A 14,442-nucleotide genomic window follows, 5' to 3' on the forward strand; every position below is an offset into this window, starting at 1 on the left:
GCCCAGGTTGGAAGGTTTGGATACAAGGCCAGAGAGGCAAGATTACACTGGTTTGGACATGTGCTGAGGAGGGATGCTGAGTATATTGGGAAAAAAGATGCTAAGGATGAAGCTACCAGGTAACAGGAAAAGAGGAAGGCCTAAGATAAGGTTTATGGATGTGGTGAGAGAGGACATGCAGGTGGTTGGTGTGACAGAGCAAGATGCAGAGGACAGGAAGAAATGGAAACCGATACATTCTTTTGGTTACCCTTCCTGATGTCATACATATGATGATAAATATTAACTTTGAACGCCTTTCACAGCTTTGACATAAAGCAACATATACAATGTGTGTACTTTTACAGTTCAATTTATAATTGAGTTGAACTGTACCCACATCTAGGAATGAAAACCTTTTCTGTTTCTAATATATTAACACATTGGTTACAATGACCACATAGATTCATAGGTAGGTACTAGGTTATCGGCCCAAGGACCTAAGTAAGCCTAGCCAACAAGGTTCCCTGGCTTACGCTTTTTGATAGGGGTATGGTGACAAAATATTTATAACATGTAAAAAGGAAGTATGGTTTTAACTTGCTTAAACTATTTCAAAAAGGTGAAATGCAATCATGTATAAAAACTACAACAACAATTTTTAGATGTATTTTGCTTTAATGATATGTGATTAAGCCTGGCTATAAAAGGAAGTGATGTATGGAAAAGTTTTGTTTGAATCTGAAGAAGTCTAGTGTAGTAACAGATGAAAGCGCTCATTAAACTTTGTATCCAGTTTCACCTGCCAGTGTTCGCTTTCTTTAAATTACTGGGTTTTATCTGTGGTTATTGCCAAAAAGAAACTTTATTAGCACTTTTGTCCAACAAAATGAACTTCTTCAGATATAACAACCATACTGAAACTATGGTCTTAAATACATCCATCAGGTTAATTAACAGATTAACCTAACAGTTCCCTCCAAAAAGTTTAAAGCAACCACTTTCAAAACTAATTTCATCAATGTATAAACAACCTTGAAGTCAAATGCACACAATGTTTAGGAACCAATAAAATGTCTCTGAACTATTCCAATTCAATCATGTGGAAAATAACTGTGAAAAGATTCCTAACATTAGTCGTGAGCAAAATGTTAGATGCTACAGCATTTAACTCACAAATGTGATCCAAAAAAATCCCGTGTGTCCTTCAGGACCTGAGGAAACACTTTTAATAGTATCTTACCTTTCTTGTCTATAAATATAGACAATGGTTCTGTCGTACCTCATCTTGTTGAAGCAACAGGTGTTAGGGGAAGATTATAAAGGTCCTTATGGATTTTTGGAATTCCAAAAAAGGTAGGCAACAGTGTTTTTTAACCTGAAATTACTGCTTAAGACTCGTGTTGCTCAAACACATAGCAAACAAAATATTATCAATCCCATTATAGGCAATATTTTCTTCATTCATAGATACCATTGTGTAAAAAATGTGTATCAAACACTAAAATGTTCATCTTACTGACAGATTCCACTGAGTTCATAATGATAACATCCCCACCCTAATTGGGTTTCGTGATTCATATATGACTGCTCATAAATACACTTAAAAAAATTCATATTCATTCTTGAGACAAATTACTACTGAAATATTTGCTGCATTTGTTAAGAGTCTCCCTTATATCTCACACAGGTTCATAGGTAAGTAGATGACTAGCTGCCCTTGCAGGCCATTTTAAGTCTATTCAATTTCCCTTTCATCTTTTGCATTAACTTATCCCATTTGGTGTTTGACTGGCCTTACCCATACCATTGTTGATAATTATATAGTACTCCTAGTAAGAATAAGTAGGCCCACACAATAATCTGAGGTGACCCGTGCATGGGATAAAGCATTTAGGAGCTGCTTCTATCCATTAGTAGTAAAGGGGGCAGTCCTCTGGCAAATTTTGTTTCTCATCCATAGATCCGAGTTGTACTTGAATATGGACAGGGATGAGCTTTGTTTTATGTGGATGGGAAGTCAGTTGTATCCTCTGCTAAATAAACCTGTCCCTCCAAATCTTTTTTGTTGATGTTGCAAAAGAGGTTTAGATCCCTAAACAAAGTATTTCTGATGCCATTAGGCTTGCTTATGTGCAGTAAATCCATCATTACTGGGTCAGACAATGCCTTGCATGCCAGACACAAGTCACCTCTTAGCAGTCTGTAAGATGTCAAGTACAGTCATAGGACTTTGAGTTGGTCGACGTAGGACATAGGGTTTAAGCCTTGTATCCTTTTAGTAAGGTATCTCTGACGTGTTCCAGTTGTTGCATATGTCTGAAAAGATACATGCCAAAGGGGGCATTATAATCAATGACTGGCCTAATGAGGGATGAGTAAAGGGGACAATGATATCCCTACATCTAGAGATAATCTGTTTATAAGTTGTGCAATATAGAAGGACTGTCTTATGACATGGCCAAATAGGTTGAAGGTCATTGTCCATACAAGTTCCCAAATACTGAATTTAGAAACATCTTTTTTTTTCAAATAGAGAGATACTAGGATGTAATGGGGGTTGTATACACCACCTCTAACAAGTTTGCAGCATCTGTTACAACAACAAAAGACTGGTCAAGACTATGACTTAACTCCTGAAGGGCTTCACCTCAGTACCTTCAGAGTTAGCACTACCTTCTTCATTCTGTTGTGTGCAATACATATAAAGCATTTAGTCTAATAAACTAATAACTTAACAGTGTAGACATCATCAGAGAAGACTTTCCACACAGGTTTAAAAATGAATGCTTTATTGCACCATTATATACACAAAGTTACAAATAAAACAAGGTATGAATAAAACATAACTCAAGCATAGCTCTAAGATATTCACATTCCTTCAACAAAAACCTAATAGCAACACAGTTAATATATCAACACTGAAGAGGTTTATCTAAGCCATAAGGCATGACAGACAGTGTCATTTAGGCAGCCATAAGAGTTGACTGTATTCTTGCTGTTAATCTGGCAATGAAGACATTTTTTAATTTATTAGTCTAATCTTTTCCTAGGATGGACAGACAGGTTTCCACTTGAGTTGAACTTAAATGCTAGCAGCAGAATGGTGAAGTGGTTAGTAATGCTGTCTCAGGAAGCTTTGTTATATGGTTCACTTCTAGGATGTGCTGCTTTCTTTATGGAGTTTTCATGTTTTCTCTGTGACTACATGGGATTTACCAAGTTCTCCAATTTCCTTCCACATCCCCAAGACATATAGTCAGGTGAATTGACCGTGTGTGTGCTATATATATGAGAGACAGAAAGTGACAAGGAGAGAAAGCTACAATGGAAGGGGGCCCTATCAAGAAATGGCTCCCCTTTTCTTCCAATATTTGCCAGAAAAACCTTAAGCTGTTCACAATCCTGAACTGGATAAAACTTTTATGTTTTGAAAAAATGGATAACTACATCCCCTTCAAAACTGCTCTTACTTCAATTATAAAGTGAAGTATTTCATTTAAACTGGGTAAATGTCACATGGTATTGTTCCAAAATAGAAAAATGTTATGTTAAAAGACTTAGGAAATTGTTTAATAAAACTGAACATACATTACGATACCCAAGTCAAATATTTTTGTTATTGCATTACTCCATAATTAGGTCTACAGAAGGCAGAAAATGAAACTATTTACTGCTTTTCAAGTATCACACACCAGTTGCCTTGATCATAATAACTCTGTTCAATTCTGACACCTGCTACCCTTCTACAGGCTGCTTCAAGTTCACCTTCACAAAACACATGATAATAGCGATGGAATACAAGCTCTGTGTCAGTCAGATTTTGCATATCTGCAAGTTCTTTTTCCTTGTGTGCATCACTGCTCTTCTTGGCATCTCCTTTGAGATGCCATGGAACAAGCAGCTCCTGAGAAGTGAAAGCAGTTCGGTTTGTATGAACTGACAACTTGGGTTGCGTGTGTACAATGATGTCCCTATCTCTGTTTTCCCAGTTACTTATTTTATCTAAAGAATCAGAAATCTGACTGTCAATACATGTACATGAATTGGTTGATGCCTCCTTTGACAGCTGATTATTACTTTCCTCTTTCAGTCTTTTATCTTCCTTGAGATATTTTGATCTTTCTTTCTTGTATTCTTGCTCTACTGCCCACACATAGATAAGTGCTTTGCCTCCAGGACACAAAAGCCTCTTAAGTTCAGTAATAGCTGCTAGCCTTCTTTCCTGAAATAGAAGAAAATAACTGCATAAATCATCAACAAGTAATAACCTTGAAGCTTTTAACCAGCTGCTGCCTCCTGGTGCTCTCTAATAAACACATAGCAGAGAACTTTCAATTTTTTCTCCTTAGATTTAAAACCAGAGACTCCATCTATGAGAAGGAGATTTAGCTCACCTGTGCCTTAATATCCATTCGGTATCCATGTATGCCTCAGTGCATTTTCTTCTTCTTAAGCAAACGGCAGTGTTAATGCATGCAATTGCTTTATTCTGAGGGAAAATGGCTTTGGTTTAATAAATAATTCCTCTGCAATTAATCATAAGGAAAATTCACCAGTTGCTAAGGTTACTTGTATACTGAAGAAATGTACTGCTAATAGTCTTCATACAGTTAGTAAATATGTGTTTTATGTTTGCAATACTCACTTTCATATTACTTGCTTTAGTAACACTCTCTGTATTAAACTAATATTTTACTTATGCAACTATATCTCACTCATATCACACCTCAGCAACAAGGAAGACAGTTTACAGTTAAATGTTTATTGTGTCCTACAAAAGGTGTCAGTAGAACACCAAAATTAAGACAGCCAGTAATGGAGTGAGGTACTACTGTGAAATAAGCCGAATATGTTAATGTAATACTGACAGGCTATAAAGAAACAAAGTCAGTGATAAAAGTACAGATGTAGCAGCAAAAGTAATGAACAGTCTAAGGAAAAAATAAATGGTAAATAAAAATAACATTTGTTAAACCTACTGGATACACAGTTCCTTTTCAGCGGTGACCTCGGAGCAAAGTCTGGTTAAATGACTTATTCAGAGTAACACATCAAGCAAATGGAGGCAGTGAGACTCAAACCCAGGACTACTGCAGGATCTAGGTCTAGCAGCACAGACGTTTACCTCTGTACCATACTGCCAGGGTATGATCAGAGACAAAGACACAGAATGAGAGAGAGATGTATGTACGTAAACAAATACACACAATCCCACCACTGCTTATTGTATTTACCATTCTGGTGAGCTTCTCTGCATTCCTTCTACCAGTCACATTTTTAATCATTTATGTGCTCTTTGTAATCAAAACTGTACCTTGCAAATGCCCTCTAAAGTACCCTATGCAAGAACGAAGTTAACCATGACTTCCTTATTTATTAACAATAAAATATTCTGTCCGCCTTAACTTCCATTCAGTTTTCATTTGATTTAGCTATTCTTTGATACCCACTTTTCCGATTTAGCATTATAGGGGAGCTGGAGCTTATCTAAGCAAGCAATGGGCATAAGGTAGAGAACAAATCATAGGAGGGATGACAGTCTACTGCAGGACATGTACATACACACACACACATTCATTACTATCCGATAATTTAGAGAAGCACCAATACACCTATAGCAAATATTTGGGATGTGGGAGGAAACCAAAACATTTTGCAAAAACCCAAGAGAACATAAGGCTGACAGGGAGAGCACACAAGAAGGAACCTTGGTGGGAAAAGAACATGAAAACCCAGCTGTTTGAGGCAGCAGTGTTAAATCTTCCAGCACTGTGTCTCTCATTGCTTATTACCAATATTTTAAAATAATTATGGCCTGGATTCACAGGTACAGCCACAGTGCATAGGGCTGGTAATATAAAGATCGAGTGGAACAACAGAACTCACCCTCCTAATCTACAGAAAAGTGAAGCACCACTGCAGAAACAATATAACAGTGTACCAAGATGCTAGATGGAGAGAGAAACCCATGGAAATGAACTGCAAGGCATGAATAATAATGCTATCACAATCTAAAGGCAGCTTATGTGCCAGAGCTGCCTAATGAAAATAGGGTGTGATGCACTTAGAAAATGCCCAAAAGAGACTATTGCACTACTGCAAAAGCACCAGTTGCAATTCCATCAGTACTACAATACTACTGCTGTACATAAGATTCAATGACTAAATACTGGGATATTCATTTTCTATATGAAATAAAACACACACACATATGCAAACATACAGATATTAGACATGTGCAAACATTCTGACCACTGCATCATGTGTGGGTGTCTGCAAATGCAAATACACACACACACACACAAAATTTACCCATAAATACACACTCATAACAGTTCTCATGGTACAGCGAAATTAAGCTGTCACTATAACCCACGCAGCCTGAGCTTGATTAGAAATTCAGGCACACGTAGGAGCTGTAATGGGAATATGGATAAGAAGGCTTTTCTTGCTTTTATTTGAGAGATGGTATAGGATGATACACTGATCGGGACGTGCAGTTCCCATACTCCAAGTGGAGACCAGGGTCAGAATGGCAGCTAGGCTTGGGTCTAAGGTGGCCCTGAGAAATGTCATCCTGGACAGAGAGAAATACATTCCCAGACCATGTCTAATTGTACACAGGGCCTACAGATATGATGTCAGCATGACATTGGGCCTCCCTCACTGCTACAAATACACCACCTTTGCAAGACGCCAGGGTGGCTTGATAGCCCTCTCCCTTCCTGCAGAACTCACTTCACTGAATATCAGGTTGCCAGTAACCCCTGACAGAGGAGAGAGTTAAGCTGACTAATGTGGCTCAACAGTACATTCAGCAAGTTGACTTGGGGGATTATAGGCATTCTGTGTTGCTGCTGATACACAACCTTAATAAGCAGGTGGGCGACAGCACATACATATATAAATATATATATTTTTACTTTATTTGGCATTTGTTGACCAGGTTAGTCCGACTGAGATGAAACCCTTTTTCAGCGGAGGCCCGGGAAGAAATGCTCCAAATAATTTTATATACACACACACACACACACACACACACACACATATATATATATATATATATATATATATATATATATATATATATATATATACACACACACACACACACACACACATATATATGCACACATACATATTATATATACATATATATATATATATATATATATATATATATACATATATATATATATATATATATATATACATACAGACAAGCACACATACACAAACATACATACATGTACATGGAACCAGGGCACTCCACTGACCACCTCTTGCTCATCAGATGACTTATCGAGGAGTTATGGTCAAACACCCCCTGCAATGAACATGTTAAATCATCAGATCGCAGAAGTGTAGAGTTAGAAAGTATCTTCCTTCACTCATTGTAATGAAAACTCTGGATTCATTGGTTTGGGTTTCAAAGATAAACAACTGATAGAGTGGAGTTGATGGCAGTTTCACTGATCAACACCATATAATCATAGCGATCGGCACATCAATGGGTTATAATGTACTAACACATTCAAAATAAAAAATATACATGGAATGTGTGTGCATGTGTGTAGTACTACAAAAGAACAGGCTTCCATCAGTACTGTAATGTTACTGTTGTACTTGCTGCAATACTCATACATCCACTTTCTACATAAAATAAACACACACACAAACATATAGATATTAAACATGTACACCATGTACAAACAGTTGACCACTGTATCGCGTACGTGTACATATACATCACACACACGCATATAAAATCCATAACCCTACAAAAATTGTTTGTATAGGCTCAGCAAACTAACACATGGTGCTGCATGCCACTACAAAATCATAATCAAGAAGAGAAGTTCGAATTCCTGCCTATATATGGACATTGTGCAAAATACTGTCAAAAGTTAGCAGTCACCAACTATTTCCCTTGTCACAGTAATCAAGAGTCATAAAAAGTGGGTCTATATTAAAACATCGAAACCTCATGCGAATCCCTAAAAGCCGACACATAAATAGCGAACCACAAAAACACCGAACGTCCTGAAGCGCAAAATTCAAAATATCGAATTGCCATAGTTGGACAACTACACTGCCCGCTATGTACTACCTACCCAAACAAAATAAATAATTCACAGTTCCCCATATCTACACTTTACCCATATATCCCATATCCTAATCAAACATGCATTACACACAAATGCATCTAACTATAAACAAAGAACACTCTAGTACGGGAAAAGTGTAATTTATGTATATATTCATCTACACAACTATATTACTATATATGCACTTAACTTAACCCTACTTCTAACCCTAACGTGTAGGTTGCATGTATTACTATATATGCACTTACCTTAACCCGCACCCTAACCCTAAGGTGAGTAACTATCACACATTTACTTTAGGGACAACTATGGCAATTCGATATTTCGAATTTCGCGCTTCAGGACGTTCAGTGTTCTTGCAGTTCGCTATTTACGTGTCAGCATATAGGGATTCGCTTAAGTGAGGTTTCAGTCTTTTAATATAGACCCTCAAAAAGCTACCATTATTGAAACAGTTACTACTGTACTAGATGAAGTTACAATGTACTTCTGCAGTTAACAGTTAGCCTCCATTACCACTCTTACTGGAGTGAAAAGTTAATGTAGAAACAGTTTGACCGCTGTGGCATGTACTGCAACAGCGGAATTATGAGCTCCAGAAGCTTACAATAATACCAAGAAGGTGATACTGGAGGTATGTAGGTATAGCAGACAAATTCACATCTATAGACTGGATTAACATACATGGGAAGGGTTCAGTGATTAACAGCCAGTCAGCAGTATTATTTTAGTCAGGCCTTTACTTTCACATTCCAGTTTTACCAACACATTGTCATTTACCACATTTAAGTTGTCAGCCATTCAGAATATAAATGGAGGTGTGTGAGAAATTTGATGCAGCCAGAGGGGGAAAATGTACTTTACTCATGAATTCAGTCACATCTTCACCGTTCATGTGAACTAACACCTGGACAAACTTCAATTGGTGTCCCAGTACAACTGTATTACAATGCAAGAAAGCTTAGTCCTAAAACTAAAATAAATATATACACAGAAATAAACAGTCAGGTTCACCAGTTAGACAAATAATAATTTTTACAGTGCAATTAATACCAGTAAGATGGACACTTGAGATTACAATACACAACACAATAATTCACGGAGAAGCACCGACTAGTGTGCAAAGACAGCAATCATTTGGGAATATAGTGCTTCTCAAAAATGCAGTAATCATGAAAACTGGAATAAATTGCATAAAAGAGAAGCTTGAAATTATTACTGCAATGAAGCACAGCCAGCAGGAAAAAGGCTCAGAGCTATTTGCAGATGAACATTTTGTTTTATATTTTGCTGTCCTCTTTGAATCCTTCAGTGATTAAAATTTCCAGCAAAATAATTTAAACACAAGCAATACAGAAAAATGAAAATTTCACTTCAGACTAGATACCTTCCCCATTTGTAATATTTGTAAGCTGTATAAATCATAATAGATAGCCAATCAGTACAAATGAACCAGCTGGACAGAAATATATTTGCTACACTGAAAATATAAACTGGACAGTAAATTCCCTTCTGTTTATTACTGCAAACCACTTAAGTGTTTATATGTTTACAGGCCCAGTAATTCGTAATTTTGTTGGCTTCCTCTAAGAAAGCTCAATGAAGCTATATTTGGTATAAATGTTGTTTCAGAGTGGTACATTTTTCTCTGAGACATAGCCACACCAGAGCTTGAATGGGGTGTGCAAGACTTTACCTTCATATAAATGTCCACTGTGCAAATTAAACACTTCACTTGAGTGCTGCTTTGCTATGTTGTTTTTAGGTGAAATGGCATTTGGAAAATTACAACAAAAAAATGCGACTATATGTACAACTTCCTAGCTTCATTCACAGTTGACAAAGTGTTTATTCTTTTTACTGACAATATCTTTTTCATTCAGCTATATGCATGACCATTTACCCATTAGTGGCACTGGATACAAAACAGCAAAATACTTACCTAGTCCAGATTACTGTGCAGGTAAAAACTGCTTTTCTCACTGCATTTAAAAGTGTTTCGTTCTTCAGCTGCGAGTAAGCAGCCATTTTGGGTTACAGCCTTGTGACAGGATGAAAGGTTTTAACATTTAGATAGTTCAGACTACCACTGCCAGGCTTTTTTGGTGGGTCTATATTACCATGTTGAAAGACATGCCCGCCAAACACATCTTAACTCACATAGAAATATTGACCTGCTAAAATCCTAAATGGCTGAGTCAGCAAATTTTTACCCAGGGGAAAAAATTGCTCAGCCGTACACAAAAGAAACACACTTCCAAACCCTAAAATGTGGGGGGGTTGTACCCCCACACCCCTCTTAACTAAATATACCAACTCCAAGATTGCACTACAGTGGGGAAAAGGGCAAATCCCTGATGATGGCCGAGCAATGTTTTCCCCTGGGGAAAAAATTCGATGACTCAGCCGTTTGGAATTTTAGCAGTTCGATATTTCCATGTTGACTAAGATGTGTTTGGCGAACATGTCTTTCGACACAGTAATATAGACCCCTTTTTGGTACTATTCATTGGGTAAGCCGACTACATATATTCTTTGTCTTGATAAGTAACTTTTTCACAACTGCATATTTTTAAACTGAGAGAATCAAACCAAGGGCTGCATTATGAAACTTATTAGCAATTCACAGCTTTAACTGTCTCTACTAAGCTGCCAGCCAGTAGATTAACAAACAAACTACAACAAAATGTGTCTGGAAAAGAAAATATCTGCTTACTGAATGCAAAATAATTCAGAAGAATTCCTTGTTGTGATTCATAAAGACTAACTGTGCAGATGAGCTACAATGTACATAGTAATGAGACTAACTGTATAAAGGCGGACTGTGTTACTGAGGTAACTCCTCTGTTCAGTTGTGGCATACCTAGCAGCATTGCAATTGCATAACTGCACTAATCAGCATAGGTTTGCACTGCTCAGTAAAGAAAAAACTTGTGAAGTTCACAGGCACTGGAACTGTATGGTAGCATGCCTCATAGCACAGATCTCTGTGGTACTTGGTGAATAAAACAAATGTGAACTGGTTCAACAAAGAGTCGTATGGTAGTACAACTGAGAGCTATAAACAGTACAGCAGAGCAATGCACACAAAAAAATATGATTGCTCTTGCACAAATGCCAGTGTGTGTGGCCAATGTGTTCAGTATATTGTTTAACACTGTTGGGGACTCCAGCAAGTGGTCACATTTATCAGCAACAAAACAGGTTGGAAAAGGAATATATTAGACAGTTGTAAGGGTGGATGAGAATATACAGAAGAAATACCCAGAAATGTGCAAGGTGGAAGACTGGGAAAGCTGGATGTGGTTTTGTGGAGAGTACAGCGCTCTTTTTTCACGTAAAGAATGAAGGGATGAGGGTATGGTATGCAAGGCAAGGCAAAACAAGGCAAGAATAGACTGTGCAGGAGGATTTGTGGGGGGCAATCTGATAAACATGACATGGTAAAAACAGATTGTGCTGAGATGAGATTGTGGTCTCAAGGGATGGACACATACATACAGATGGTGAACAAATGTGGGGTGGTTCAGAACACAAACAAAGTATAAGACATGAAACAGTAGGAAAGGGCCACACCAGGCAGTGGACAGGGTGGGGTGCTGGTTGGGGAGCTGCAGAAAGGTCCAGAAGGCAACCTACACAGAAGTCTCACCAGATGATTGTTCCATGTGATGGAAGGTACAGGCCTGGTCATCATCTAGTGGCCTGATGGCTAGCACCCACCTGTCAAGCATGTTTGCAATCCATTCCACAAATGTTTCTATATGGCTAAGTCAGGCATCCAGATGCCACTGTATGACCGTCTTTACCAACTGCTGCAGCTTTGGCTAGGCTATCTTAGGTGATTAAGCACAGCCTCTTTCCTGAGGTGGAATTTCACCCCCTATGGAAAAGAAGTCACATACCCATCACTGGACTCAGCATGTGCTGCAAAAGAAGGTGGTTGTGGTGAAGGCGCCTGAACCTCCTTCTCTGGACCTGCACAGTGTGGACATACTGGGAAGGCTGGCATAACTGTGACGCACTAAAGTATGTACTTGAATTACAAAAACCTATAAATCACATGAAAGTCATACCCATGCCATGCTTCTAGTCTTTCTTTCATACTATGGTAGCCCACTTGGTTTAGCCTTCACACCTTATGTACTGTAATATAAAGGGTGCACATTACTAAAATAAGAAAGGTGAAAGTTCCAGCATTTGGAAAAAGTGAGCATAAAAATGTGTTTACTTATTTATTTCCATTTGTTAAGCAGGGTATAGTACTGATCTTTATGGACCATGTTCAGGCACTGCTCAGGAAAAAAAAAACAACATAAAAATGAAATCACACAACAACAAAAAGATGGAGAAAATGAAACAGAAAATAAAACAGTGAGCAGCATTTATGGAATAGCAGAAACAGATTATACATATTAGACAAAAAGAGTAAATATATAGTTCCATTTGTTAACTAGGATAATCTGACTGATTTATGAAGAAACCTTTTTCAGAAGGCACCTAGGGAGAAAAGCTCCAAACAAAGACACAAACATTTATAATAAATGAGTATAGTATAGTATAGCAATAGACCTATTTGTCCTATATATATAAAAACATAACATTGTCCAATATGGCTCCCTGCTGAAATACTAGCACTTGAAATGCTGAGCGCTGAAAAAAAAATGAAAACACATGAGAAAAAAAATCTCTCTTCTCCTTTAAACTTATTTTTACCTTGGAGAAAAGGGAATATTCTAAGAAATGGCATCTTGAACTTGGTATATCTAAGTCCTTTTTTCCGGTCATTCAGTCTCTATATTTCTGGGCTCATTCTCGCATGTCCCATCATTTCAAATGATTATCATCCAATATATTCCACTACTAACACATTTGCCGTTGTGGTGTAGGTGTTAGCGTTGTCGCCTCACAGCAAGAGGTTCTCCTGCTCGATTCTCGGCTGGAGCACCTTTTGTGTGGAGTTTGCATGTCCTCCCCGCGGTCGAGTGAAGCTAAAGACATGCAGGTAGGTGTGAGAGTGAATGGGCATGCCTTCGTTGAAGGTTGGGCGTCGGGTTGGCAACTCAGCATCGTAAAAATCCACTGCCAATCATTAGGGGACCGGAGTTCCGCTGTGGTGACCCCTAACCGGGAAAAGCCGAAAGACTTTTTTTACTAACGCATTAAATGCAGCAAGTGAAAAACTATGACAGAATTCTATATATTTTCAAATAATAAATATGTACACATTTAATTCTTAGGAAAAAGGGGGTTTTGTTAGGGAAAGTAGTAGAAGAATCAAGATGTTAGTGTGGTTGATGATGGCATGAGAAGAAAGACTATGACTTTAAGAAAGGAAGAAGTTTTAGGAACTTAACTCAAAATCAATGTTAAAGGTAGGATGTTTTTATTTTGTGATAATTACTACATTTTGACTGAGAAAGTACAGTTGTGTTAGTTTCACTTACCTGTAACAGTACATGTTTGTAGAACACACTGCCTTACTGGCATATGGGTAGTAGTGGCCTGCTACTCTACTCTAGCAGCCTTTTAAAGCTCAGAACTCCTCCCACTGCCTGTCAGTGATGGTGAAGAACCAATTACCTGGCAGGACCTGGACAGACCTTCACACTCAAAGACAGGACCCTTTAATTTAAGAAAAGATGAAACACAAACACCAGAAAAAGACTGCTGAACCAAACTCAACAGCACTTCCTACAACTAACTATATACACCCAACTAAAAGAGGGGTGATGGGAGGATACTGCCAGTAAGGCAGTTTGTTCCATGAACATCTACTGTTACAGGTAAGTTAAACTTATGCAGCTGTTCTATGTTCAACAAACGTACGGCCTTACTGGCATATAGGTAGATTCACAAAGCTTACCCACCCTGGGAGGAGGAAGGATAAGGGTCCAGGAGCACCTGGAGAATGGTCCTCATGAAGTCTGCTCTGGATCTAGAAAAGCATTCAGTTTGTAGTGCTTTGTGAAGGTAGGGGCTGAGGACCAAGCTGCTGTCACTAGAAAAGGCCCTGGTGAAAAATGCCTTTACCTTGCCTGGATTTGCTTCACCATGGATGGTACAACAAAAAGTAATACTAGAGGACAACCCATGTGAAATGAATTGCTTAGAGACAGGTTGACCTTTCTTTGCCCAGAAAAGGGCTTCCTAAAGGGGTTTGTTCTGTCAAGGTAGTTCCTGAGCTGCCTATGCGTATCCAAGGTAGAAAGTAATGGCTACCCCTTATATTTGGGTTCCAGGAAGAATAAAGGGAGATTAAAAGATGGACAGAAAGTGAAGACTGAAACTACTTTCAGCATAAAAAAAAGATAAGCGCATAACACAGCCCTATCCATGTGGAAAATCAAGT

At 38.1% G+C, this 14,442-nt stretch overlaps 1 protein-coding gene across 1 annotated transcript in view; it reads right to left on the reverse strand.

The window, feature by feature from the left end:
• Positions 1 to 2,754: 2,754 nt before the first annotated feature.
• The window catches only part of ALKBH8 (alkB homolog 8, tRNA methyltransferase), a 1,100,659-nt gene continuing 1,088,971 nt past the window's right edge, over positions 2,755 to 14,442 (reverse strand). Inside the window, exon 11 of the mRNA XM_044072605.1 lies at positions 2,755 to 4,204. Coding sequence (XP_043928540.1) covers positions 3,650 to 4,204 — 555 coding nt within the window. The 3' untranslated portion in view covers positions 2,755 to 3,649. The remainder of the gene's footprint in view (positions 4,205 to 14,442) is intronic.

Source organism: Protopterus annectens, chromosome 5.part0, assembly GCF_019279795.1.
Source record: "Protopterus annectens isolate FY-2018-M chromosome 5.part0, PAN1.0, whole genome shotgun sequence".
Lineage (NCBI taxonomy): Eukaryota > Metazoa > Chordata > Ceratodontiformes > Protopteridae > Protopterus > Protopterus annectens.